We start from the raw sequence: 25,765 nt of genomic DNA, 5'->3' as shown, positions 1-25,765 counted from the left end.
CATCAACAACAAACTGTCAGTTGTATACCATGCAGGTTATCACTGACAACAAACTGTCAGTTGTATACCATGCAGGTTATCACTGACAACAAACTGTCAGTTGTATACCATGCAGGTTATCACCGACAACAAACTGTCAGTTGTATACCATGCAGGTTATCACCAACAACAAACTGTCAGTTGTATACCATGCAGGTTATCACCAAACAACAAACTGTCAGTTGTATACCATGCAGGTTATCACTGACAACAAACTGTCAGTTGTATACTATGCAGGTTATCATCAACAACAAACTGTCAGTTGGATACCATGCAGGTTATCACCAAACAACAAACTGTCAGTTGTATACCATGCAGGTTATCACTGACAACAAACTGTCAGTTGTATACAATGCAGGTTATCATCAACAACAAACTGTCAGTTGGATACCATGCAGGTTATCACCAACAACAAACTGTCAGTTGGATACCATGCAGGTTATCACCAAACAACAAAGTGTCAGTTGTATACCATGCAGGTTATCATCAACAACAAACTGTCAGTTGTATACCATGCAGGTTATCATCAACAACAAACTGTCAGTTGTATACCATGCAGGTTATCATCAACAACAAACTGTCATTTGTATACCATGCAGGTTATCACCAACAACAAACTGTCAGTTGTATACCATGCAGGTTATCACCAACAACAAACTGTCAGTTGTATACCATGCAGGTTATCACTGACAACAAACTATCAGTTGTATACCATGCAGGTTATCACCAACAACAAACTGTCAGTTGTATACCATGCAGGTTATCACCGACAACAAACTGTCAGTTGTATACCATGCAGGTTATCATCAACAACAAACTGTCAGTTGTATACCATGCAGGTTATCACTGACAACAAACTATCAGTTGTATACCATGCAGGTTATCATCAACAACAAACTGTCAGTTGTATACTATGCAGGTTATCACCAACAACAAACTGTCAGTTGTATACCATGCAGGTTATCACTGACAACAAACTATCAGTTGTATACCATGCAGGTTATCACCGACAACAAACTGTCAGTTGTATACTATGCAGGTTATCATCAACAACAAACTGTCAGTTGTATACCATGCAGGTTATCATCAACAACAAACTGTCAGTTGTATACCATGCAGGTTATCACTGACAACAAACTATCAGTTGTATACCATGCAGGTTATCATCAACAACAAACTATCAGTTGTATACCATGCAGGTTATCACTGACAACAAACTATCAGTTGTATACCATGCAGGTTATCACCGACAACAAACTATCAGTTGTATACTATGCAGGTTATCACCAACAACAAACTGTCAGTTGTATACCATGCAGGTTATCATCAACAACAAACTGTCAGTTGTATACCATGCAGGTTATCACTGACAACAAACTATCAGTTGTATACCATGCAGGTTATCATCAACAACAAACTGTCAGTTGTATACTATGCAGGTTATCACCAACAACAAACTGTCAGTTGTATACCATGCAGGTTATCACTGACAACAAACTATCAGTTGTATACCATGCAGGTTATCACCGACAACAAACTATCAGTTGTATACCATGCAGGTTATCATCAACAACAAACTGTCAGTTGTATACCATGCAGGTTATCACCAACAACAAACTATCAGTTGTATACCATGCAGGTTATCACCAACAACAAACTATCAGTTGTATACCATGCAGGTTATCATCAACAACAAACTGTCAGTTGTATACCATGCAGGTTATCACTGACAACAAACTATCAGTTGTATACCATGCAGGTTATCATCAACAACAAACTGTCAGTTGTATACCATGCAGGTTATCATCAACAACAAACTGTCAGTTGTATACTATGCAGGTTATCACCAACAACAAACTGTCAGTTGTATACCATGCAGGTTATCATCAACAACAAACTGTCAGTTGTATACCATGCAGGTTATCACTGACAACAAACTATCAGTTGTATACCATGCAGGTTATCATCAACAACAAACTGTCAGTTGTATACCATGCAGGTTATCACCAACAACAAACTGTCAGTTGTATACCATGCAGATTATTACTGACAACAAACTGTCAGTTGTATACCATGCAGGTTATCATCAACAACAAACTGTCAGTTGTATACCATGCAGGTTATCATCAACAACAAACTGTCAGTTGTATACCATGCAGGTTATCACTGACAACAAACTATCAGTTGTATACCATGCAGGTTATCATCAACAACAAAGTGTCAGTTGTATACCATGCAGGTTATCACTGACAACAAACTATCAGTTGTATACCATGCAGGTTATCACCAAACAACAAAGTGTCAGTTGTATACCATGCAGGTTATCACCAAACAACAAACTGTCAGTTGTATACCATGCAGATTATCACTGACAACAAACTGTCAGTTGTATACCATGCAGGTTATTACTGACAACAAACTGTCAGTTGTATACCATGCAGGTTATCACTGACAACAAACTATTAGTTGTATACCATGCAGGTTATCATCAACAACAAACTGTCAGTTGTATACCATGCAGGTTATCACTGACAACAAACTATCAGTTGTATACCATGCAGGTTATCACTGACAACAAACTGTCATTTGTATACCATGCAGGTTATCACCAAACAACAAACTGTCAGTTGTATACTATGCAGGTTATCACCAACAACAAACTGTCAGTTGTATACCATGCAGGTTATCATCAACAACAAACTGTCAGTTGTATACCATGCAGGTTATCATCAACAACAAACTGTCAGTTGTATACCATGCAGGTTATCATCAACAACAAACTGTCAGTTGTATACCATGCAGGTTATCATCAACAACAAACTGTCATTTGTATACCATGCAGGTTATCACCAACAACAAACTGTCAGTTGTATACCATGCAGGTTATCACCAACAACAAACTGTCAGTTGTATACCATGCAGGTTATCACTGACAACAAACTATCAGTTGTATACCATGCAGGTTATCACCAACAACAAACTGTCAGTTGTATACCATGCAGGTTATCACCGACAACAAACTGTCAGTTGTATACCATGCAGGTTATCATCAACAACAAACTGTCAGTTGTATACCATGCAGGTTATCACTGACAACAAACTATCAGTTGTATACCATGCAGGTTATCATCAACAACAAACTGTCAGTTGTATACTATGCAGGTTATCACCAACAACAAACTGTCAGTTGTATACCATGCAGGTTATCACTGACAACAAACTATCAGTTGTATACCATGCAGGTTATCACCGACAACAAACTGTCAGTTGTATACTATGCAGGTTATCATCAACAACAAACTGTCAGTTGTATACCATGCAGGTTATCATCAACAACAAACTGTCAGTTGTATACCATGCAGGTTATCACTGACAACAAACTATCAGTTGTATACCATGCAGGTTATCATCAACAACAAACTATCAGTTGTATACCATGCAGGTTATCACTGACAACAAACTATCAGTTGTATACCATGCAGGTTATCACCGACAACAAACTATCAGTTGTATACTATGCAGGTTATCACCAACAACAAACTGTCAGTTGTATACCATGCAGGTTATCATCAACAACAAACTGTCAGTTGTATACCATGCAGGTTATCACTGACAACAAACTATCAGTTGTATACCATGCAGGTTATCATCAACAACAAACTGTCAGTTGTATACTATGCAGGTTATCACCAACAACAAACTGTCAGTTGTATACCATGCAGGTTATCACTGACAACAAACTATCAGTTGTATACCATGCAGGTTATCACCGACAACAAACTATCAGTTGTATACCATGCAGGTTATCATCAACAACAAACTGTCAGTTGTATACCATGCAGGTTATCACCAACAACAAACTATCAGTTGTATACCATGCAGGTTATCACCAACAACAAACTATCAGTTGTATACCATGCAGGTTATCATCAACAACAAACTGTCAGTTGTATACCATGCAGGTTATCACTGACAACAAACTATCAGTTGTATACCATGCAGGTTATCATCAACAACAAACTGTCAGTTGTATACCATGCAGGTTATCATCAACAACAAACTGTCAGTTGTATACCATGCAGGTTATCACCAACAACAAACTGTCAGTTGTATACCATGCAGGTTATCATCAACAACAAACTGTCAGTTGTATACCATGCAGGTTATCACTGACAACAAACTATCAGTTGTATACCATGCAGGTTATCATCAACAACAAACTGTCAGTTGTATACCATGCAGGTTATCACCAACAACAAACTGTCAGTTGTATACCATGCAGATTATTACTGACAACAAACTGTCAGTTGTATACCATGCAGGTTATCATCAACAACAAACTGTCAGTTGTATACCATGCAGGTTATCATCAACAACAAACTGTCAGTTGTATACCATGCAGGTTATCACTGACAACAAACTATCAGTTGTATACCATGCAGGTTATCATCAACAACAAAGTGTCAGTTGTATACCATGCAGGTTATCACTGACAACAAACTATCAGTTGTATACCATGCAGGTTATCACCAAACAACAAAGTGTCAGTTGTATACCATGCAGGTTATCACCAAACAACAAACTGTCAGTTGTATACCATGCAGATTATCACTGACAACAAACTGTCAGTTGTATACCATGCAGGTTATTACTGACAACAAACTGTCAGTTGTATACCATGCAGGTTATCACTGACAACAAACTATTAGTTGTATACCATGCAGGTTATCATCAACAACAAACTGTCAGTTGTATACCATGCAGGTTATCACTGACAACAAACTATCAGTTGTATACCATGCAGGTTATCACTGACAACAAACTGTCATTTGTATACCATGCAGGTTATCACCAAACAACAAACTGTCAGTTGTATACTATGCAGGTTATCACCAACAACAAACTGTCAGTTGTATACCATGCAGGTTATCATCAACAACAAACTGTCAGTTGTATACCATGCAGGTTATCACTGACAACAAACTATCAGTTGTATACCATGCAGGTTATCATCAACAACAAAGTGTCAGTTGTATACCATGCAGGTTATCACTGACAACAAACTATCAGTTGTATACCATGCAGGTTATCACCAAACAACAAAGTGTCAGTTGTATACCATGCAGGTTATCACCAAACAACAAACTGTCAGTTGTATACCATGCAGGTTATCACTGACAACAAACTATCAGTTGTATACCATGCAGGTTATCATCAACAACAAACTGTCAGTTGTATACCATGCAGGTTATCATCAACAACAAACTGTCAGTTGTATACCAGGTATGTTATCATCAACAAACTGTCAGTTGTATACAAGGTACGTTATCACCAAACAACAAACTATCAGTTGTATACCATGTTGGTTATCACTGACAACAAACTATCAGTTGTATACCAGGTATGTTATCATCAACAACAAACTGTCAGTTGGATACAAGGTACGTTATCACTGACAACAAACTATCAGTTGTATACCATGTACATTATCATCACCAAAAGATTATCAGTTGTATACCATGCAGGTTATCATCAACAACAAACTATCAGTTGTATACCATGCAGGTTATCACTGACAACAAACTGTCAGTTGTATACCATGTACATTATCATCAACAAACTGTCAGTTGTATACCATGCAGGTTATCATCAACAACAAACTGTCAGTTGTATACCAGGTATGTTATCATCAACAACAAACTGTCAGTTGTATACAAGGTACGTTGTCACCGACAACAAACTATCAGTTGTATACCATGTTGGTTATCACTGACAACAAACTATCAGTTGTATACCATGTACGTTATCACCGACAACAAACTATCAGTTGTATACCATGTGGGTTATCACCGATAACAAACTGCCAGTTGTATACCAGGTATGTTATCACCAACAACAAACTATCAGTTGTATACCATGCAGGTTATCACCGACAACAAACTATCAGTTGTATACCATGCAGGTTATCACTGACAACAAACTGTCAGTTGTATACCATGCAGGTTATCACCGACAACAAACTGTCAGTTGTATACCATGCAGGTTATCATCAACAACAAACTGTCAGTTGTATACCATGCAGGTTATCATCAACAACAAACTGTCAGTTGTATACCATGCAGGTTATCACTGACAACAAACTATCAGTTGTATACCATGCAGGTTATCATCAACAACAAAGTGTCAGTTGTATTCCTTGCAGGTTATCACTGACAACAAACTGTCAGTTGTATTCCTTGCAGGTTATCACTGACAACAAACTGTCAGTTGTATACCATGCAAGTTATCACCAAATACAAAACTCAGTTGTAATGTGGTCGGGAGTTATCATGAGGGGAAACAGAAGAAAACGCAACAAATAGTATGATTTGTTTATTCCAGGATATAACTTTAATATACCAAGGTGTCAGTAAAGTAGAACAGTCATTAAAATATTTGATACACGGACTCCAATTAGTTAACGTGTTGCTGATGTGGATTAAAACAATATTCAGACACTAATGTAGACCGCAACATTCCCTCAACAGTGACATTCATTTGTAATTGACATTGTTTTTTTAAATAGTTTAACTAAGAAAAAAAAAAATTCACTTGAATAAGGTGCAAACTGTAAGTTCGATGTTTTGACAAAGTGTTTATCATCAATGCCCAATACATGATGTGGATGTTAACTGATACAGAAGATGAAATCAATTGTGCTTGTTGTGAAGCTACAGACATCACTGACTGACTGATCCTTGTGTTGTTTCTTTGTTGTTGAACGCCGCACTCAGCAATATTCCAGCAATATTATGACTGGCTGTAAATAATTGAGTCTGGACCAGGCAGCCCATTGGTTATTAAATTGAGCAAACTCCCACACATTTAGGGTTGGAATCCTTGTAAACACAGCTGACGTTACAGTCCTCTGAAGCCCCAGGCAGTCTCTTGCTCTGTTCCGTGTTGGCCCGAGATGTCACCACAGGCAGTCTCTTGCCCTGTTCCGTGTTGGCCCGAGATGTCACCACAGTCAGTCTCTTGCCTCTGTTCTGTGTGGCCCAGAGATGTCACCACAGTCAGTCTCTTGCCTCTGTTCTGTGTAGACCCGAAGATGTCTATCAAAGTCAGTCTCTTGCCCTGTTCTGTGTTGGCCCGAGATGTCACCACAGTCAGTCTCTTGCCCTGTTCCGTGTTGCCCGGAGATGTCTACCACAGTCAGTCTCTTGCCCTGTTCCGTGTTGCCCAGAGATGTCTACCACAGTCTGTCTCTTGCCCTGTACCGTGTTGCCCAGAGATGTCTACCACAGTCTGTCTCTTGCCCTGTTCCGTGTTGCCCAGAGATGTCTACCACAATCTGTCTCTTGCCCTGTTCCGTGTTTTCCCAGAGATGTCTACCACAGTCAGTCTCTTGCCCTGTTCCGTGTTGGCCCGAGATGTCTACCACAGTCAGTCTCTTGCCTGTTCTGTGTTGCCCCGAGATGTCACCACAGTCAGTCTCTTGCCCTGTTCTGTGTTGGCCCGAGATGTCTACCACAGTCAGTCTCTTGCCCTGTTCCGTGTTGGCCCGAGATGTCTATCAAAGTCAGTCTCTTGCCCTGTTCTGTGTGGCCCAGAGATGTCTATCACAGTCAGTCTCTTGCCCTGTTCTGTGTTGGCCCGAGATGTCTATCAAAGTCAGTCTCTTGCCCTGTTCTGTGTGGCCCAGAGATGTCTACCACAGTCAGTCTCTTGCCCTGTTCCGTGTTGGCCCGAGATGTCTACCACAGTCAGTCTCTTGCCTGTTCCGTGTTGGCCCGAGATGTCTATCAAAGTCAGTCTCCTGCCCTGTTCTGTGTGGCCCAGAGATGTCTATCACAGTCAGTCTCTTCCTCTGTTTTGTGTTGGCCCGAGATGTCTACCACAGTCAGTCTCTTGCCCTGTTCCGTGTTGGCCCGAGATGTCTACCGCAGTCAGTCTCTTGCCTGTTCCGTGTTGGCCCGAGATGTCTATCAAAGTCAGTCTCCTGCCCTGTTCTGTGTGGCCCAGAGATGTCTATCACAGTAAGTCTCCTGCCCTGTTCTGTGTGGCCCAGAGATGTCTACCACAGTCAGTCTCTTGCCCTGTTCCGTGTTGGCCCGAGATGTCTATCACAGTCAGTCTCTTGCCTGTTCTGTGGTGGCCCGAGATGTCTACCACAGTCAGTCTCTTGCCTGTTCCGTGTTGGCCCCAGACCTCCTCAACAGTCGGTCTCTTGCCCTGTTCTGAGTCGACCTGATCCGTATACCGGTCGTCACAACGGTACCTGCACTGCCTCTTGTGATGCCCACCGTGTTCAGCCTCTGAACTCCTCGCAACGCCTTCGTCACGTCAGACGCGGCCTCTGCTCAGAAAGTTAGGAAAATATATAATTCTTAACATGAATACAGGCAAAACAAAATGTCTCACATATATTATATAGTTTCCATGGCTCAACACAAAGAACAGCAAGACAATACATTACATATGTCAAATGACCTGTTTTTCTCATCTTATGACCTGACTAGATGACCTGTTCTTGAATATCAAGTTGTCAGATCATTCCATGTGATAAACATGTGGTGTTGACAACATGAGCCAAGTACCCTTCGTCTGTCTGGCACACAAGGCAGGTCTAGTGACTTTACCTGCATCCACGTAGTTTTTCTGACACACAAGGCAGGTCTAGAGAATTTACCTGCATCCATTCCGGTTGTCTGACACACAAGGCAGGTCTAGAGACTCTACCTGCTTCCACACTGGTTGTCTGACACACAAGGCAGGTCTAGAGACTCTACCTGCTTCCACACTGGTTGTCTGACACACAAGGCAGGTCTAGAGACTTTACCTGCGTCCACACTGGTTGTCTGACACACAAGGCAGGTCAAGAGACTTAATCTGTGTCCACGCCGGTTGTCTGACACACAAGGCAGGTCAAGAGACTTTACCTGCGTCCACACTGGTTGTCTGACACACAAGGCAGGTCTAGAGACTCTACCTGCTTCCACACTGGTTGTCTGACACACAAGGCAGGTCTAGAGACTCTACCTGCTTCCACACTGGTTGTCTGACACACAAGGCAGGTCTAGAGACTTTACCTGCGTCCACACTGGTTGTCTGACAGACAGGCAGATCTAGAGACTCTACCTGCTTCCACACCGGTTGTCTGACACACAAGGCAGGTCTGAAGACTTTACCTGCGTCCACACTGGTTGTCTGACACACAAGGCAGGTCTAGAGACTCTACCTGCTTCCACACTGGTTGTCTGACACACAAGGCAGGTCTAGAGACTCTACCTGCTTCCACACTGGTTGTCTGACACACAAGGCAGGTCTAGAGACTTTACCTGCGTCCACACTGGTTGTCTGACACACAAGGCAGATCTAGAGACTCTACCTGCTTCCACACTGGTTGTCTGACACACAAGGCAGGTCTGAAGACTTTACCTGCGTCCACACCGGTTGTCTGACACACAAGGCAGGTCTAGAGACTTTACCTGCGTCCACACTGGTTGTCTGACACACAAGGCAGGTCAAGAGACTTTACCTGCATCCACGCCGGTTGTCTGACACACAAGGCAGGTCAAGAGACTTTACCTGCATCCACGCCGGTTGTCTGACACACAAGGCAGGTCTAGAGACTTTACCTGCATCCACGCCAGTTGTCTGACACACAAGGCAGGTCAAGAGACTTTACCTGCATCCACGCCGGTTGTCTGACACACAAGGCAGGTCTAGAGACTTTACCTGTGTCCACACCGGTTGTCTGACACACAAGGCAGGTCAAGAGACTTTACCTGCTTCCACACCGGTTGTCTGACACACAAGGCAGGTCAAGAGACTTTACCTGCGTACACGCCGGTTGTCTGACACACAAGGCAGGTCAAGAGACTTAATCTGTGTCCACGCCCGTTGTCTGACACACAAGGCAGGTCCAGAGACTTTACCTGCATCCACACCGGTTGTCTGGACGTAAGACGAATAGCCAGAGGAAGTCTTTCCCACTACTTTTACCTCCGCCCTTGGAGAAGGATCTGCAATAATAATAATCCAAGAATATCATGTCTGTCATTTATCAAAAACATTCAACTGTTATCAGAATAATAATAAATCACAAATGATAAGACATTTACAGAAAACTATGGTTATAACGAACTCAAAAGGACCAATAATTTTAGTTTGTTAAAACCGTATTTCGTATAAGCATATATACAGCAAATGGTTCGGGACAAAAAATATGTTTGTTATATCCATCAGTTTGTTATAACATGTTCGTTATAAACGTAGTTTACTGTACTCATATGTTGACATTGATGTCATAATACAGTCAAGTCTTGTTAATCCGGCACTCGTTAATTCAACAATCGGCATGTCTGACACTAATGACTGGAACCAATTAAATCAGTGCTATTTAGACCCGTAAATCCGACAGTCTCGCACTCAGACTCCAACACACCTTATTTGCATCGAATTACCGTAATCACTCATTGACAGCCTCATTAATCTCACAAAGCGACCTCCTGTCATTTCAGAGCACTTGAGACCAACCCCTCAAATGATTAACATCGCAGAAATTTTATTAATATCGCATAACTAAAATCTCATATAGATATTGATCACATGTGTATAAAAGAACACGGCTTACCATGGTGTGAAGTATTTGGACCTGGCCTTTTCTTCCCAGTAATCACGTTAAAGATGTTAACTGGAGAGGATAAAGAGGAGTATGATTAAACAAATGATGTAAACATAGTAAGAGAGAGACTGGTACAGCTGGACCTCGGATGCATCAAGTTTGTTTGTTTGTTTGTTTGTTTAATGCCGCACCCAACAATATTCCAGCTGTATGACGGCGGTCTGTAAATAATCGAGTCTGGACCAGACAATCCAGTGATTGACATCATGAGCATCGATCCATGCAATTGGGATACGATGACATGCATCAACCAAGTAAGCTAGTCTGACCACCCAATCCCGTTAGTCGCCTCTTATGACAATTAAAGTCGCCTCTAACGGCAAGCATGGGTTGCTGAAGACCTATTCTACCCCGCTAGGTAGATGGTAACCCCTGATACCTTAGTTGCTGGGAATATGGTAACCCCAGATACCCTAGTTGCTGGGAAGATGGTAACCCCTGATACCCTAGTTACTAGGAAGATGGTAACCCCTGATACCCTAGTTGCTAGGAGGATGGTAACCCCTGATACCCTAGTTGCTAGGAGGATGGTAACCCCAGATACCCTAGTTGCTAGGAGGATGGTAACCCCTGATACCCTAGTTGCTAGGAAGATGGTAACCCCTGATACCCTAGTTGCTGGGAAGATGGTAACCCCAGATACCCTAGTTACTAGGAAGATGGTAACCACAGACACCCTAGTTACTAGGAAGATGGTAACCCCTGATACCCTAGTTACTAGGAAGATGGTAACCCCTGATACCCTAGTTGCTAGGAGGATGGTAACCCCAGATACCCTAGTTGCTAGGAGGATGGTAACCCCTGATACCCTAGTTGCTAGGAAGATGGTAACCCCTGATACCCTAGTTGCTGGGAAGATGGTAACCCCAGATACCCTAGTTACTAGGAAGATGGTAACCACAGACACCCTAGTTGCTAGGAAGATGGTAACCCCTGATACCCTAGTTACTAGGAAGATGGTAACCACAGATACCCTAGTTGCTAGGAGGATGGTAACCCCAGATACCCTAGTTGCTGGGAAGATGGTAACCCCAGATACCCTAGTTGCTAGGAGGATGGTAACCCCAGATACCCTAGTTGCTGGGAAGATGGTAACCCCAGATACCCTAGTTGCTTGGAAGATGGTAACCCCTGATACCCTAGTTGCTAGTTAGATGGTAACCCCAGATACCCTAGTTACTAGGAAGATGGTAACCCCTGATACCCTAGTTGCTAGTTAGATGCTAAACCCTGATACCCTAGTTGCTAGGTAGATGGTAACCCCAGATACCCTAGTTGCTAGGAAGATGGTAACCCCAGATACCCTAGTTGCTTGGAAGATGCTAACCCCTGATACCCTAGTTGCTAGTTAGATGGTAACCCCAGATACCCTAGTTACTAGGAAGATGGTAACCCCTGATACCCTAGTTGCTAGTTAGATGCTAAACCCTGATACCCTAGTTGCTAGGTAGATGCTAACCCCAGATACCCTAGTTGCTAGGAAGATGGTAACCCCTGATACCCTAGTTGCTAGGAAGATGGTAACCCCTGATACCCTAGTTGCAAGGAAGATGGTAACCCCTGATACCCTAGTCGCTGGGAAGATGGTAACCCCAGATACCCTAGTTGCTGGGAAGATGCTAACCCCAGATACCCTAGTTGCTAGGAAGATGGTAACCCCTGATACCCTAGTTGCTAGGAAGATGGTAACCCCTGATACCCTAGTTGCAAGGAAGATGGTAACCCCTGATACCCTAGTCGCTGGGAAGATGGTAACCCCAGATACCCTAGTTGCTAGGAAGATGGTAACCCCTGATACCCTAGTTGCTAGGAAGATGGTAACCCCAGATACCCTAGTTGCTGGGAAGATGGTAACCCCTGATACCTTAGTTGCTAGGAAGATGGTAACCCCAGATACCCTAGTTGCTAGGTAGAGGGTAACCCCTGATACCCTAGTTGCTAGGTAGATGGTAACCCCTGATACCCTAGTTGCTAGATAGATGGTAACCCCTGATACCCTAGTTCCTAGATAGATGGTAACCCCTGATACCTTAGTAGCTCGGTAGAGGGTAACGCCTGATACCTTCAAAGATAGATACAGGATCTTCGGACCAAAGCGTCAAGACAACAGTGGAAAGAAGAAACGCTGTTCTTATCTATAACACTTACGTTGGGTCCTATACTGCAGGGTTCACTCTAGGATTTTTCGGACATGGGCCCTTTATGTAGAAATTTCAAATATTCCAGAGGTACGCCCATATAGCACAATGTTAAAATGCCCCATTGCATTCGAAAATGTGGGTCTTTTTTCAAATCTAGGGGCTAAAAGCACAAGGTCCCACCCTGAGATTATTCCTGATACTGTAAATCTTCAAATCAATGCGTCTCCAAATTAATACGACTGCTGACCCCTAGCCAAAAATGCGACTGAAATTCAATGCCACTCCCCTCATCCCATCCCCAGTGGAATGATACACATCCTAACCTTAATCCAATCAAACAGCAAATAGCACCGCTTAAGGCAATAAAATAATTGAACCAGCAACAGTTCCCTGATTGGAGTGGTCAATGATGCCTAGTTTGACATGTGTGGGTAGAACTCTTGACCCCAGCAGTGATAACTCACCGGATGCCTATTGTGTAGTTCCTATTTTTTTAATGACATTGTAATTTACTTATTACAACTGTGGTTCAATAAACTGTGTTTGTGTTTATATTGATGTTTGTATTTCCGCTATCCAAAGTTTGCAGTGAGGCCGTCTTATTGTTGATAGACATTTTGGAGATATAAATGTGAAGTTTCATAAATGCGAACAAAGACCACTCGCATTTTTCACATTTAATTTCTGCTAATTTGAAGATTTACAGAACCTGAAGGTATAATCTAATCTAGTTCAGTGAGTGAGTGAGTGAGTGTGGTTTTATGCCACTTTTCACAATATTTCAGCAATATCAGGGTGGGGGACAGAAATGGGCTTCACACATTGTACCTATGCTGGGAATCAAACCGGGTTTTCGGTGTGACGAGGGAGCGCTTTAACCACTGGGCCACTAAGTTCAAAGCAAGGAACGCTGCATTGTAAATTGTAATCAGTAATCTTACAGTAATCTGTAACTGGGGTTATTCCATGCGTGGATAAAAATAGATATGTGTCTCACAGGGTATACTCACACACAGCACTGAGAGACTCGAATATCTTGAACAACGCTGAAAAAAAAGACAGTGAGGAAATATGACAGTATGTTGATCTGCCGCCCGAAGGCTGACATAAGGATGTCAAAAATCACACTAATCAATGGTCAGACATCAGTTAAAACTATTGTAGTCTTTTACCAAAACACACAAAGGCAGTTATCTGTGACATTGTACACTTTACATTGTGTAGCTTTAAGCAAGTGTTTACTCAGTAGAAACCTACCTGTAAAGGCTGTGCAGATTGCAATAAAAGGCCCCAGTATCCCATGCTGTATAACGAGGAAGAGGGAATGTATCCCACCCAACCCCTTCATAGCACGCTCGAGACTGTCAACAGAATCAAGATGTTTTTGATCTGTTAAAATAGCAATCAACTGACCAACAAGGGGAAGAATACGACATGAGCGTTGAAACAGAGCTAGAGGTACCTGTCATTGGTTTCAGTCATTTGATTCATCGGATTCAGTCATTTGATTCATCAGATTCAGTCATTTGATTCATCGGATTCAGTCATTTGATTCATCGGATTCAGTCGTTTCATTCATCAGATTCACTCACTTGATTTATCGATTCAGTCAATTGATTAAGCAGATTGGGACATTGGATTCAGTCAGAAGTTAGTTTGGTTGATTCAGTCATTCAATTCATCAGATTCACTCATTTGAATCACTGTATTCAGATTTTGATTCATCAGATCATTCTGAATGAGTGAGTGAGTTTGTTTGCTGCTTTTAGACATATTCTAGACATTTCAATCCATATTTTACTCATTTGGGGAACCCGTGAAAAGCAGAGAGATTTAACAGAACGTGCCATCAACTACTTCTGGAACCCCATGATGTGTAGACTGATGGTAAACAAGTTCTGGAAAATATAATTACACCTTACACTCACTCACTTACCCACTCACTCACATAACCACCCACTCATACACTCACTCACTCACATAACCACCCACTCATACACTCACTCACTCACATAACCACCCACTCATACACTCACTCACTCACATAACCACCCACTCATTCACTCACTCACTCACATAACCACCCACTCATACACTCACTCACTCACATAACCACCCACTCACTCACTCACTCACATAACCACCCACTCACTCACTCACATAACCACCCACTCATTCACTCACTCACTCACATAACCACCCACTCATACACTCACTCACTCACATAACCACCCACTCATTCACTCACTCACTCACATAACCACCCACTCATACACTCACTCACTCACATAACCACCCACTCATTCACTCACTCACTCACATAACCACCCACTCATACACTCACTCACTCACATAACCACCCACTCACTCACATAACCACCCACTCACTCACTCACTCACATAACCACCCACTCATTCATTGTTCTTATGAACAGGTCTCAAGTCGCTTATGAGAAAGAACCACCACCCCGTCTCTGTACACTCACTTTAAACCTGAACCACCCGACACCTTGCACTCGCACAACCACACCCACTGGGGCTGGGACGGGTAACTTGGGTACTCAGATCAGGTGAGTACCCACAGGACTCCCGGACCCATGATTAGTCACATGATATATTGTCTTCAGTGAACTGATGTGATCTTCAGTGAGTGTCTGATGTGATCTTCAGTGTACTGATGTGATCTTCAGTGTCTGATATGATCTTCAGTGAACTGATGTGATCTTCAGTGAATGTCTGATATGATCTTCAGTGTCTGATGTGATCTTCAGTGCACTGATGTGATCTTCAGTGTCTGATATGATCTTCAGTGAACTGATGTGATCTTCAGTATATGTCTGATATGATCTTCAGTGTCTGATGTGATCTTCAGTGCACTGATGTGATCTTCAGTGAGTGTCTGATGTGATCTTCAGTGAACTGATGTGATCTTCAGTGAGTGTCTGATGTGATCTTCAGTGTCTGATGTGATCTTCAGTGAACTGATGTGATCTTCAGTGAGTGTCCGATGTGATCTTCAGTGAACTGATGTGATCTTCAGTGAGTGTCTGATGTGATCTTCAGTGTACTGACGTGATTTTCAGTGTCTGATGTGATCTTCAGTGTACTGATGTGATCTTCAGTGAACTGATGTGATCTTCAGTGTCTGATGTGATCTTCAGTGAACTGATGTGATCTTCAGTGAACTGATGTTATCTTCTGTGTCTGATGTGATCTTCAGTGTCTGATATGATCTTCAGTGTACAGTGTCTGATGTGATCTTCAGTGTACAGTTTACTGATGTGATCTTCAGTGAACTGATGTGATCTTCAATGAGTGTCTAATGTGATCTTCATTGTCTGATGTGATCTCAGTGAGTGTCTGATGTGATCTTCATTGTCTGATGTGATCTTCAGTGTCTAATGTGATCTTCAGTGTACTGATGTGATCTTCTGAGTCTGATGTGATCTTCAGTGTACTGATGTGATCTTCAGTGTCTGATGTGATCTTCAGTGAACTGATGTGATCTTCAGTGAGTGTCTGATGGGATCTTCATTGTCTGATGTGATCTTCAGTGTACTGATATGATCTTCTGTGTCTGATGTGATCTTCAGTGTCTGATGTGATCTTCAGTGTACTGATGTGATCTTCAGTGAACTGATGTGATCTTCAGTGTACTGATGTGATCTTCAGTGAACTGATGTGATCTTCAGTGAACTGTTGTTATCTTCTGTGTCTGATGTGATCTTCAGTGTCTGATGTGATCTTCAGTGAACTGATGTGATCTTCAGTGTCTGATGTGATCTTCAGTGTACTGATGTGATCTTCAGTGAACTGATGTGATCTTCAGTGTCTGATGTGATCTTCAGTGAACTGATGTGATCTTCAGTGAACTGATGTTATCTTCTGTGTCTGATGTGATCTTCAGTGTCTGATATGATCTTCAGTGTACAGTGTCTGATGTGAACTTCAGTGTACAGATTACTGATGTGATCTTCAGTGAACTGATGTGATCTTCTGTGTCTGATGTGATCTTCAGTGTACAGTGTCTGATGTGATCTTCAGTGTACAGTTTACTGATGTGATCTTCAGTGAACTGATGTGATCTTCAGTGAACTGATGTGATCTTCAGTGTCTGATGTGATCTTCAGTGTACTGATGTGATCTTCAGTGTCTGATGTGATCTTCAGTGTACAGTGTCCAATGTGATCTTCAGTGTACAGTGTCCGATGTGATCTTCAGTGTACAGTTTACTGATGTAATCTTCAGTGAACTGATGTGATCTGTGTCTGATGTGATCTTTAGTGAACTGATGTGATCTTCAGTGTCTGATGTGATCTTCAGTGTCTGATGTGATCTTCAGTGAACTGATGTGATCTTCAGTGAACTGATGTGATCTTCAGTGTCTGATGTGATCTTCAGTGAACTGATGTGATCTTCAGTGTCTGATGTGATCTTCAGTGTACTGATGTGATCTTCAGTGTCTGATGTCATCTTCAGTGTCCGATATGGTCTTCAGTGTACAGTGTCTGATGTGATCTTCAGTGTACAGTTTACTGATGTGATTTTCAGTGAACTGATGTGATCTTCTGTGTATGATGTGATCTTCAGTGTACTGATGTGATCTTCAGTGTCTGATGCGATCTTCAGTGTACAGTGTCCAATGTGATCTTCAGTGTACAGTGTCCGATGTGATCTTCAGTGTACAGTTTACTGATGTGATCTTCAGTGAACTGATGTGATCTTCTGTGTCTGATGTGATCTTCAGTGTCTGATGTGATCTTCAGTGTACTGGTGTGATCTTCCGTGTACTGATGTGATCTTCAGTGTCTGATGTGATCTTCAGTGTACAGTGTCCAATGTGATCTTCAGTGTACAGTGTACTGGTGTGATCTTCAGTGAACTGATGTGATCTTCTGTGTCTGATGTGATCTTCAGTGTCTGATGTGATCTTCAGTGTACTGGTGTGATCTTCAGTGTCTGATGTGATCTTCATTGTCTGATATGATCTTCAGTGTACAGTGTCCGATGTGATCTTCAGTGTCTGATGTGATCTTCTGTGTCTGATGTGATCTTCAGTGTCTGATGTGATCTTCAGTGTACTGATGTGATCTTCAGTGTACTGATGTGATCTTCAGTGTCTGATGTGATCTTCAGTGTACAGTGTCCAATGTGATCTTCAGTGTACAGTGTACTGATGTGATCTTCAGTGAACTGATGTGATCTTCTGTGTCTGATGTGATCTTCAGTGTCTGATGTGATCTTCAGTGTACAGTTTACTGATGTGATCTTCAGTGAACTGATGTGATCTTCAGTGTCTGATGTGATCTTCAGTGTCTGATGTGATCTTCAGTGTACTGGTGTGATCTTCAGTGTCTGATGTGATCTTCAGTGTCTGATATGATCTTCAGTGTACAGTGTCCGATGTGATCTTCAGTGTACAGTTTACTGATGTGATCTTCAGTGTCTGATGTGATCTTCTGTGTCTGATGTGATCTTCAGTGTCTGATGTGATCTTCAGTGTACTGATGTGATCTTCAGTGTCTGATGTGATCTTCAGTGTACAGTGTCCAATGTGATCTTCAGTGTACAGTGTACTGATGTGTCCGATGTGATCTTCAGTGTACAGTTTACTGATGTGATCTTTGGTGTCTGATGTGATCTTCTGTGTCTGATGTGATCTTCAGTGTCCGATGTGATCTTCTGTGTCTGATGTGATCTTCAGTGTCTGATGTGATTTTCAGTGAAGTGATGTGATGTTCTGTGTCTGATGTGATCTTCAGTGTCTGATGTGATCTTCAGTGTCTGATGTGATCTTCAGTTTCTGATGTGATCTTCAGTGTACTGATGTGATCTTCAGTGTCTGATGTGATCTTCAGTGTCTGATATGATCTTCAGTGTACAGTGTCTGATGTGATCTTCAGTGAACTGATGTGATCTTCATTGTCTGAGGCTATCTTCAGTGAACTGATGTGATCTTCAGTGTCTGGTGTGATCTTCAGTGTCTGATGTGATCTTCAGTGAACTGATGTGATCTTCAGTGTCTGATGTGATCTTCAGTGTACAGTGTCTGATGTGATCTTCAGTGAACTGATGTGATCTTCATTGTCTGAGGCTATCTTCAGTGAACTGATGTGATCTTCAGTGTCTGATGTGATCTTCAGTGTCTGATGTGATCTTCAGTGAACTGATGTGATCTTCAGTGTCTGATGTGATCTTCAGTGTCTGATGTGATCTACAGTGTACTGATATGATCTTGAGACCAACAGCAGGTACCCAGGTAGGGTAGGGTAATAGGGGGAAGGGTACGCGGGTAGTAAATTTGAACTCATCCCAGCCCTGACACCCACACCCACTCCTCCCATTGCTGTAGTGTCCACCAACATGAATCTATACTTAACCCTCTGGATGTTGAGTCTTTTTCTGACACACATTTTCCTAAGATCAGAAAAGTGAAGGTTGTGTGAGAATTGCGCTCACGCGGCACAGGATATACCTCTGGCTATAAAAATTATCAGAGGTGGAGAATATTAAATTTCCTATTTGATGGTGTAAATGTAACTGCAAATATTAATCCGTTTTTATAAAAAAAACACATCTGTGTGTTGCCCGAGAATTTATTCTGAGTCGTACACTGATAAAAGTACTGTGTGACGATTTGTTTTATTTAGAAGCTTTATGGAAACTTTTAGCGAACAAAATACTGCCAAATATATGAACAACATAACTATATATGAAATGGAGTTATATGTGTATGTATAACGACATGCATTCAATGCCAAAAATAGCATGCCGTAAATGACAATAATTGATTTTTCTCTATGACGTCAAAAGGTGACAGAGACGTTACACACATACAAAGAAAAGGGGGCATAACTCTGCTATGCTTAGCACTAGTTTATTGTAACTCAGGTCACTTAGTGAGACTAAGCTGTGGGTAAGGACATTATATTTTCGTGGTGTTTAGTTAACTAGGAACCAAACTATTCTAACACAAATATGGATATTGAAACTGTATATGTTTAGCTATAAAAAAATGATGAGATTGTACTTTATAAAAAGAGGTAATAGAGAAATGGATGGCCCTATCTAACCTATAACGTAGTCCTAACATTCCAACATTCTCCTGAATGTGTAAGTGTAATTTGACTAATATTGCACCATTATTAATGGAGCACTTGCCTTATCATCAAATGTAATGAAATGCCAAAAAAATAACACCATTCTATTTGACGTCATGGCTAGTTTTATGTCTTTGATAACGTCGGAGGAAGACGACAATGGTATTTTATTTATATACTTTTTACAGTTCCTGGAGAAATAAAGTAAACAGTTTACTATCCTGTGATCCCAGTATTGAAAAAAGAATGAACCCACTGAATATATAATGCAAAACGAGAGGAATAATTCGTAAATTGTTTGTGACTAACGCGCACCTGGCGAATCGTTAGATATCAATGTTCCGTGTATCAAACGACATAAAAAACAATTCTAAGACCAAGAATTTTTTTTCAGAAATGTGTGCATATATTTTAACGAAAAATATTATCCATTTTAATAAAGTAATATATTCAGTTTTAGTTGTAAAATAAAATGAAACGGCCATTTGTGGACATTGGTAATATGAACTTATAATATATTACACACCCAAAGAAATATGTACATGCTGCAGTTACATTTACGTAATATCATATTTGACACTATAAACCTATCAATTCTTATGTAAACAATGTTCAAACAAACATGAAATTATCACAGGTTTGTTCATACGTGTTGTGGCTTATATTTACGTATGATATCATTTTGAACATTGACAAATATCCAAAGTGAAATTAAGATATGCAAAATCTACATCATAACTGAAACTGTAAACAGCATGGTACAATGATTGTGTGCACTCTCATTCAAGGACCTCCACCTCAAACAAATTACCACATATGTACAACAATGTTGACGTATAACATCACTACTGGTGACTGACTCTTAAAAAATGGCCTGATCTCTGTCAACAGTACTGGGATTTTAGGGGGGGATTTTCGTTGATTCAGAGATCGTATATACATAAATGTGACATGTAAGTTTTTAGAAACATTCTGACAATCTATGTACTGTTATTTGTTGCTATATTTTTCATTGAAACCAACGGAAATAGTCAGAAATTCTGATAAATACCGTTGTCGTTGTGCATGATTTTGCATCAGTCATGGCGTCACACAGGGCGTTAACTTTGACAATTTCTGTTGAAAATATGAAATCATTGCAATGTATCTATTTTATATTCCCTAATTTTTCCTACAATTCTACACTGTGTACAATCTGAATTTTGCTTTGTTTACATTTCAAACAAGTGCAGTTTTTCAAGCACAGCGTTCGTTTTCACATCTTACTTTTCATGCTTATCTTGCTAGATTTCATCAAGGCACTATGCATTGGTGACAAAGACCATTAGGCTAGTCATTTGATTCTAAAATGTATGAGGAATTCAAGGGTGTATTAATCGCAGCTAAGTTTATAATATACTTGATGTTATAGGCCTCTCATAAACGGTGTACGTGAGACATGATTTTGTAAACACTATCCAATATGGCGGAAAGTTCACTTCGGCGTTCGTGTTTGCGTATTTTCCAAAACATTCAAAATGATTTAAGGGTTATCGGAGACGTTTTTGAATGATCATTGGTGATTTCATAAAAGACAGATACCCGTCATCACTAACATGCTATTTTTTAAATTCATTTCTCCGAGTAAATATCCGAAATTTTGATTTCAAAACATGCTGTAAACAACGCAGTGAGTGGTGATTTAGTAATATATAAAAAATGGCGACATTTACAATGCACCTAATTTTCAGAGGTCATTTTCAGAACTTTTGTTTGGCCTAAATTGCCAGTGGATGATATCACAGAAAAGAGAATTTTCCACATTATTCAAAACTGTGAAGTGTATCTGTTTGCATGATGTATTTTGAATTTTATTCGACTTAAAAAAAGTGGGGGTTGAAGAGGAGCAGCAGGCTTCACTGCCTCACTTTTGTAATTTGTATTATTATCGTCCTCATGTCAATGACAGGCCAACTGGGACGGGTAACTTGGGGACCCGGGTCGGGTGGGTACTGAGTAAAACCCGGGTACCCACAGGACTATACCCGGACCTGTGGTTAATCACGTGATATATTGTTTATTGACAAAAATTATCAAGAACTCTATGGTTACACTACAAGTCACTAATGTTCGCATTTCTTTCTGACTACGCACCCATTCTTTCCGATTTTTCATACGGTTGAATAAAGATATAAGTTAATTCAACTTCAGTGTATGAATGACCAGGTTGTTTAATACATGTATCTAAATACGTTTTGCCAGGGTTATTCTAAAAATGTTCCCAATCGGACATTTTGAGACATCTCCTGAGACCTACAGTGGGTACCCGGATAGGGTCGGGTAATAGGGGGGTGGGTACCCGGGTAGTTAATTTGGACTCGTCCCAGTCCTATTATCCACCTCTGATCGCCACTGGTCACACTTACCTCATCATTTCCAGCTTCGCCAGTTCCCCTTGGCTGCAGTGGTGTCCTCGCTAAATTGTTTCGCAATTTATATCTCCCAATTTGCCCAAACTTGTAAAATGCCTTTGCTACGTCACAGTTGGACAATGATTTTCAGAATATTAAACTGTTGTTTTAATACCCCAGCAGGTCTTTTTCCAGACTGACGATGGTTAATTCTGAATCGATCGTCGAATGGCAAGGCGACGCCATGTTTGTTTGTAAACACGGAAAGCAGTACCGACTTGACCTTTGGTATTTGTGTCTATCCGCATATGACGGATATCGTTTTTAGCCTGCCGAGAACCCCACCCATGATATGATAAAACTTGCTATTATCTAGGGTGTCTCCTTCTCTGATTGATCCATCGGAGAATGATTCAAGCGCATTGCGTGAGCCTGTGAAGGAAATGTTCTCACAAGGAAACACGGGTGACAGCATAAAGGTGCATTCACACGGTACAACTAGTTGTATACAACTTGGTGTATGCAATTAGTTGCACGAACTTAAGTTGTATTCAACTTGTTGTACCGTGTGAATGCCCCTTTTGGAATGAAGCTAAAGTGATGATATTTTATGGCGCTTCAAACGCTTGTGGTCGTGCGCATCTGTAAGTTGGTAGAAGTTTAATAAATAGAGAATCTCACCCGAGTGTCTTTTGATATCAAATATATCAGTTGATAAAAGCGGAAACATTTCCGAGGTTTGCCGAGGATTTTTGCCACCGTTATCAACGAGTGTTGATATATTCAATATCAAAAGACACGAGGGTGAGATTTTATTTATCATCCAACATCATTCTTCCAACTTTGTAGACAGTGTCTTCAGTGTAAAAAGTGCTGCTAACAGCTTCAGTAGCAGAGCCATTAGTGATGTCATTTGATTGTGACGTCATGGTAACCAGTGACATCACAATGGTCTGCAAAGCATTGTGATGCAATTTCATTGCAGCCATATCTCCTGTGGGAGCCAGTTTTGGATGATAAAACGATTTAGGGTCAAATGTGGTCTTGTATAGCTGTGCAGGAGCAGAGTGTGGGTTCAAGGTTCATGCCTTGTTTGTTTCTGTTTGTTTGTTGTTTACCCCCTGGATGCCATTTGGATTATATATATGTATGTCCCCCCTCTTCAAACCTCACTTTGAAGTCGAATGTAATTCAATGTACATCACGCACACAAATACACTTTACAGTTTTTAATTCTGTGGGAAATTCCCTGTTCTGTGATATCATCCACTGTCATTTTAGGCAAAGGACGATTCCATCATTTCTTATGTTTTGCTTTACATCTAACGTATATAGTTTCCGGGATGGGACTCAACCCCCCCCCAAAGTACGAGAATCTGTACTTTACAAAGAAAGCGTTATCCCAAATATTACATTTGTTACATTTGACCACATTCTAACGGGTGCAGGCTAAAACGGCACCTCAGCAAAACGTCACCGATTTCTCTGGCGAAAACGGCACCGCATTTGGCGTAAACGGCTACTACGAGTCGGGCGAAAACGGCACCTCTATTTTTTAAGAACGATAACAACGATTTTTGTAGTAATAAATAGGGTATTTGATGTATTTACATGTCATTTGATGTATGTGATGTATTTACATTGTATTTCCCGTTTTCACAGTAAATATGTTCATATATGCAGTTTTGTGGCATGTCCAGCGTTAACATCATCATCATCATGCTCTTCACAATATTGGTCCATGTACAACCGAACATTGTGAGAGTACTTGGGTCAGGGAGAGATCTCCATCTCCATCCTATAGTTGGAGTAGAGGCTAATTTCTAATGTAAACTTGTTTTAACATCTCACAATTATTGGCGTTTGCAAGTTACAATGTAAGTTTAATATCATTTATTTGACCAAGGAAAAAAAAAATAAGGTGCCGTTTTCGCTGGAGTCGAGGTGCCGTTTTGCTGAGGTGCCGTTTTCGCTCTAACCCCATTCTAACTGGCATTGTGTGTTCATATACAGTTTCAATATGGATATTTGAGTTGGAAAAGTTTGGTTCCCCGTTAACAAAACATCACGGAAATATATTGTCCTTATCAACAGCTAATTCTCACTGAGTGACCTGAGTTAAAATGAACTTGTTCTTCACACAGCGGAGTTATGCCCCCCGTTCTTTGTACGTGTGTAACATATCCGTCGTCTTTTGACGTCATGGAGGAAAATCATTTACGGCAAGCTATTTTTTTAATTAAATGTATAACGTTATACAAGAACATACAAACCCATCTGATGTACATTTATGTCGTTCAGACATTAGGCAGTATTTCGTTCGCTTACAGTTCCCGTAAAGCTGCTAAATAAAAACAATCGTCGCACAGTACATTTTATCGGTGTACGACAGAAAGCGGAGAAATTAGCTGTTTTTCAACACCGAACAAAATCCCGGACAACGCTTAACAGTGTCTTTTTTCAACTCGGTTGAATATATGCGGTCAAATTTACACCAACAGATTGGAAATGTAATTGTGTACATATCTGCGTAAATTTATAGCTGGGGGGAGATCCAGTGCCGCGCGAGCGCAGTTCTCGCTCAACCTCGTGAATTTCCGATAGGTCTGGTACTCTCATTTCTTCTGCATCCTCTGATTGGAAACTGACATCAAAGCTACCGATCACCTCTTCAATGATGGGATCCCGTTTGTCGCCGCGCAGGCAAGCATGGGTTGCTGAAGACCAATTCTAACCCGGGTTTCATAGGTTTGTACAGCTGTGCAGGGAGTGGAGTATATTGTCGTCTGTGATCAGCAATTGTAAAAGTTCATGTTGATGTTTGCGAGGTATGCATCTTTTTTGATGTTTAAACTGATTGGTTTAATTGCTGAAGGTTAATTTCTTTGCCGAATAAGCAAATATTTGATATTGCACATGAGTATATAGGTGTTAAGTGTCGAACCAGATGGAACCAGTTCGTAATCCAAACCAAACTGGGCCCACTTGCACAAAGCGATCTTAGCGCTACAACTGTTGTAAGCCTATGTTAAAGTATGGGAGTTACGATCAACTAAGCGCTAAGATCGCTTTGCACTGCTAAGTTCAATCCAGCAAAAATCTAGCACCATCCACGCAACTTTGTTCCTTAGTCAGTTTGTTAAATGGGAGGCCCTGGATTCCCAAGCAATCTCACATACCAAGTTATCTCCCCCTATCTGGATGTTGCATGGACACTTTCATTTTCACCAAGATGGTACACATGCATTACACCGGACGGACAGTGAAGATCCGGTTAGAATAGGTCTTCAGCAACCCATGCTTGCCGTACAAGGTGGCTATGGTTGTTGTAAGAGGCGACTAACCGGATCAGGTGGTCAGGCTGCTGACTTGGTGGATGCATGTCATCATATCCCAATTGGGTGGACCTGTGAAGATCCGGGGTAG

General features: G+C 41.2%; 1 protein-coding gene across 1 annotated transcript; it reads right to left on the bottom strand.

Annotated features, from left to right (window-relative positions):
- Window positions 1-6,396: 6,396 nt before the first annotated feature.
- LOC124122539 lies at window positions 6,397-22,824 on the bottom strand. Its single transcript, XM_046485592.2, has 6 exons — window positions 22,355-22,824; window positions 14,107-14,210; window positions 13,860-13,895; window positions 10,658-10,717; window positions 9,960-10,046; window positions 6,397-8,377 (listed from the first exon to the last, which is right to left on the bottom strand). The coding sequence occupies exons 1-6, from the start codon at window positions 22,360-22,362 to the stop codon at window positions 8,196-8,198; spliced, it is 477 nt and encodes a 158-aa protein (XP_046341548.1). The 5' UTR covers window positions 22,363-22,824; the 3' UTR covers window positions 6,397-8,195.
- Between the last annotated feature and the right edge of the window lie 2,941 nt (window positions 22,825-25,765).

This window comes from Haliotis rufescens, unplaced genomic scaffold (genome assembly GCF_023055435.1).
Source record: "Haliotis rufescens isolate VD_foot unplaced genomic scaffold, xgHalRufe1.0.p SCAF_13, whole genome shotgun sequence".
NCBI classification, from domain to species: Eukaryota; Metazoa; Mollusca; class Gastropoda; order Lepetellida; family Haliotidae; genus Haliotis; species Haliotis rufescens.
This window is presented reverse-complemented; position numbering and strand designations above follow the sequence as displayed.

What these genes read in the sequence shown, in the direction of transcription:
- LOC124122539 (XM_046485592.2), bottom strand. An exon ending in AATCTGCACAGCCTTTACAG is followed by an intron (nt 13,896 to 14,106) that starts GTAGGTTTCTAC and finishes CTTTTTTTTCAG; the next exon opens with CGTTGTTCAAGATATTCGAG. An exon ending in GACAACCGGTGTGGATGCAG is followed by an intron (nt 8,378 to 9,959) that starts GTAAAGTCTCTG and finishes CTTTCTGAGCAG; the next exon opens with AGGCCGCGTCTGACGTGACG.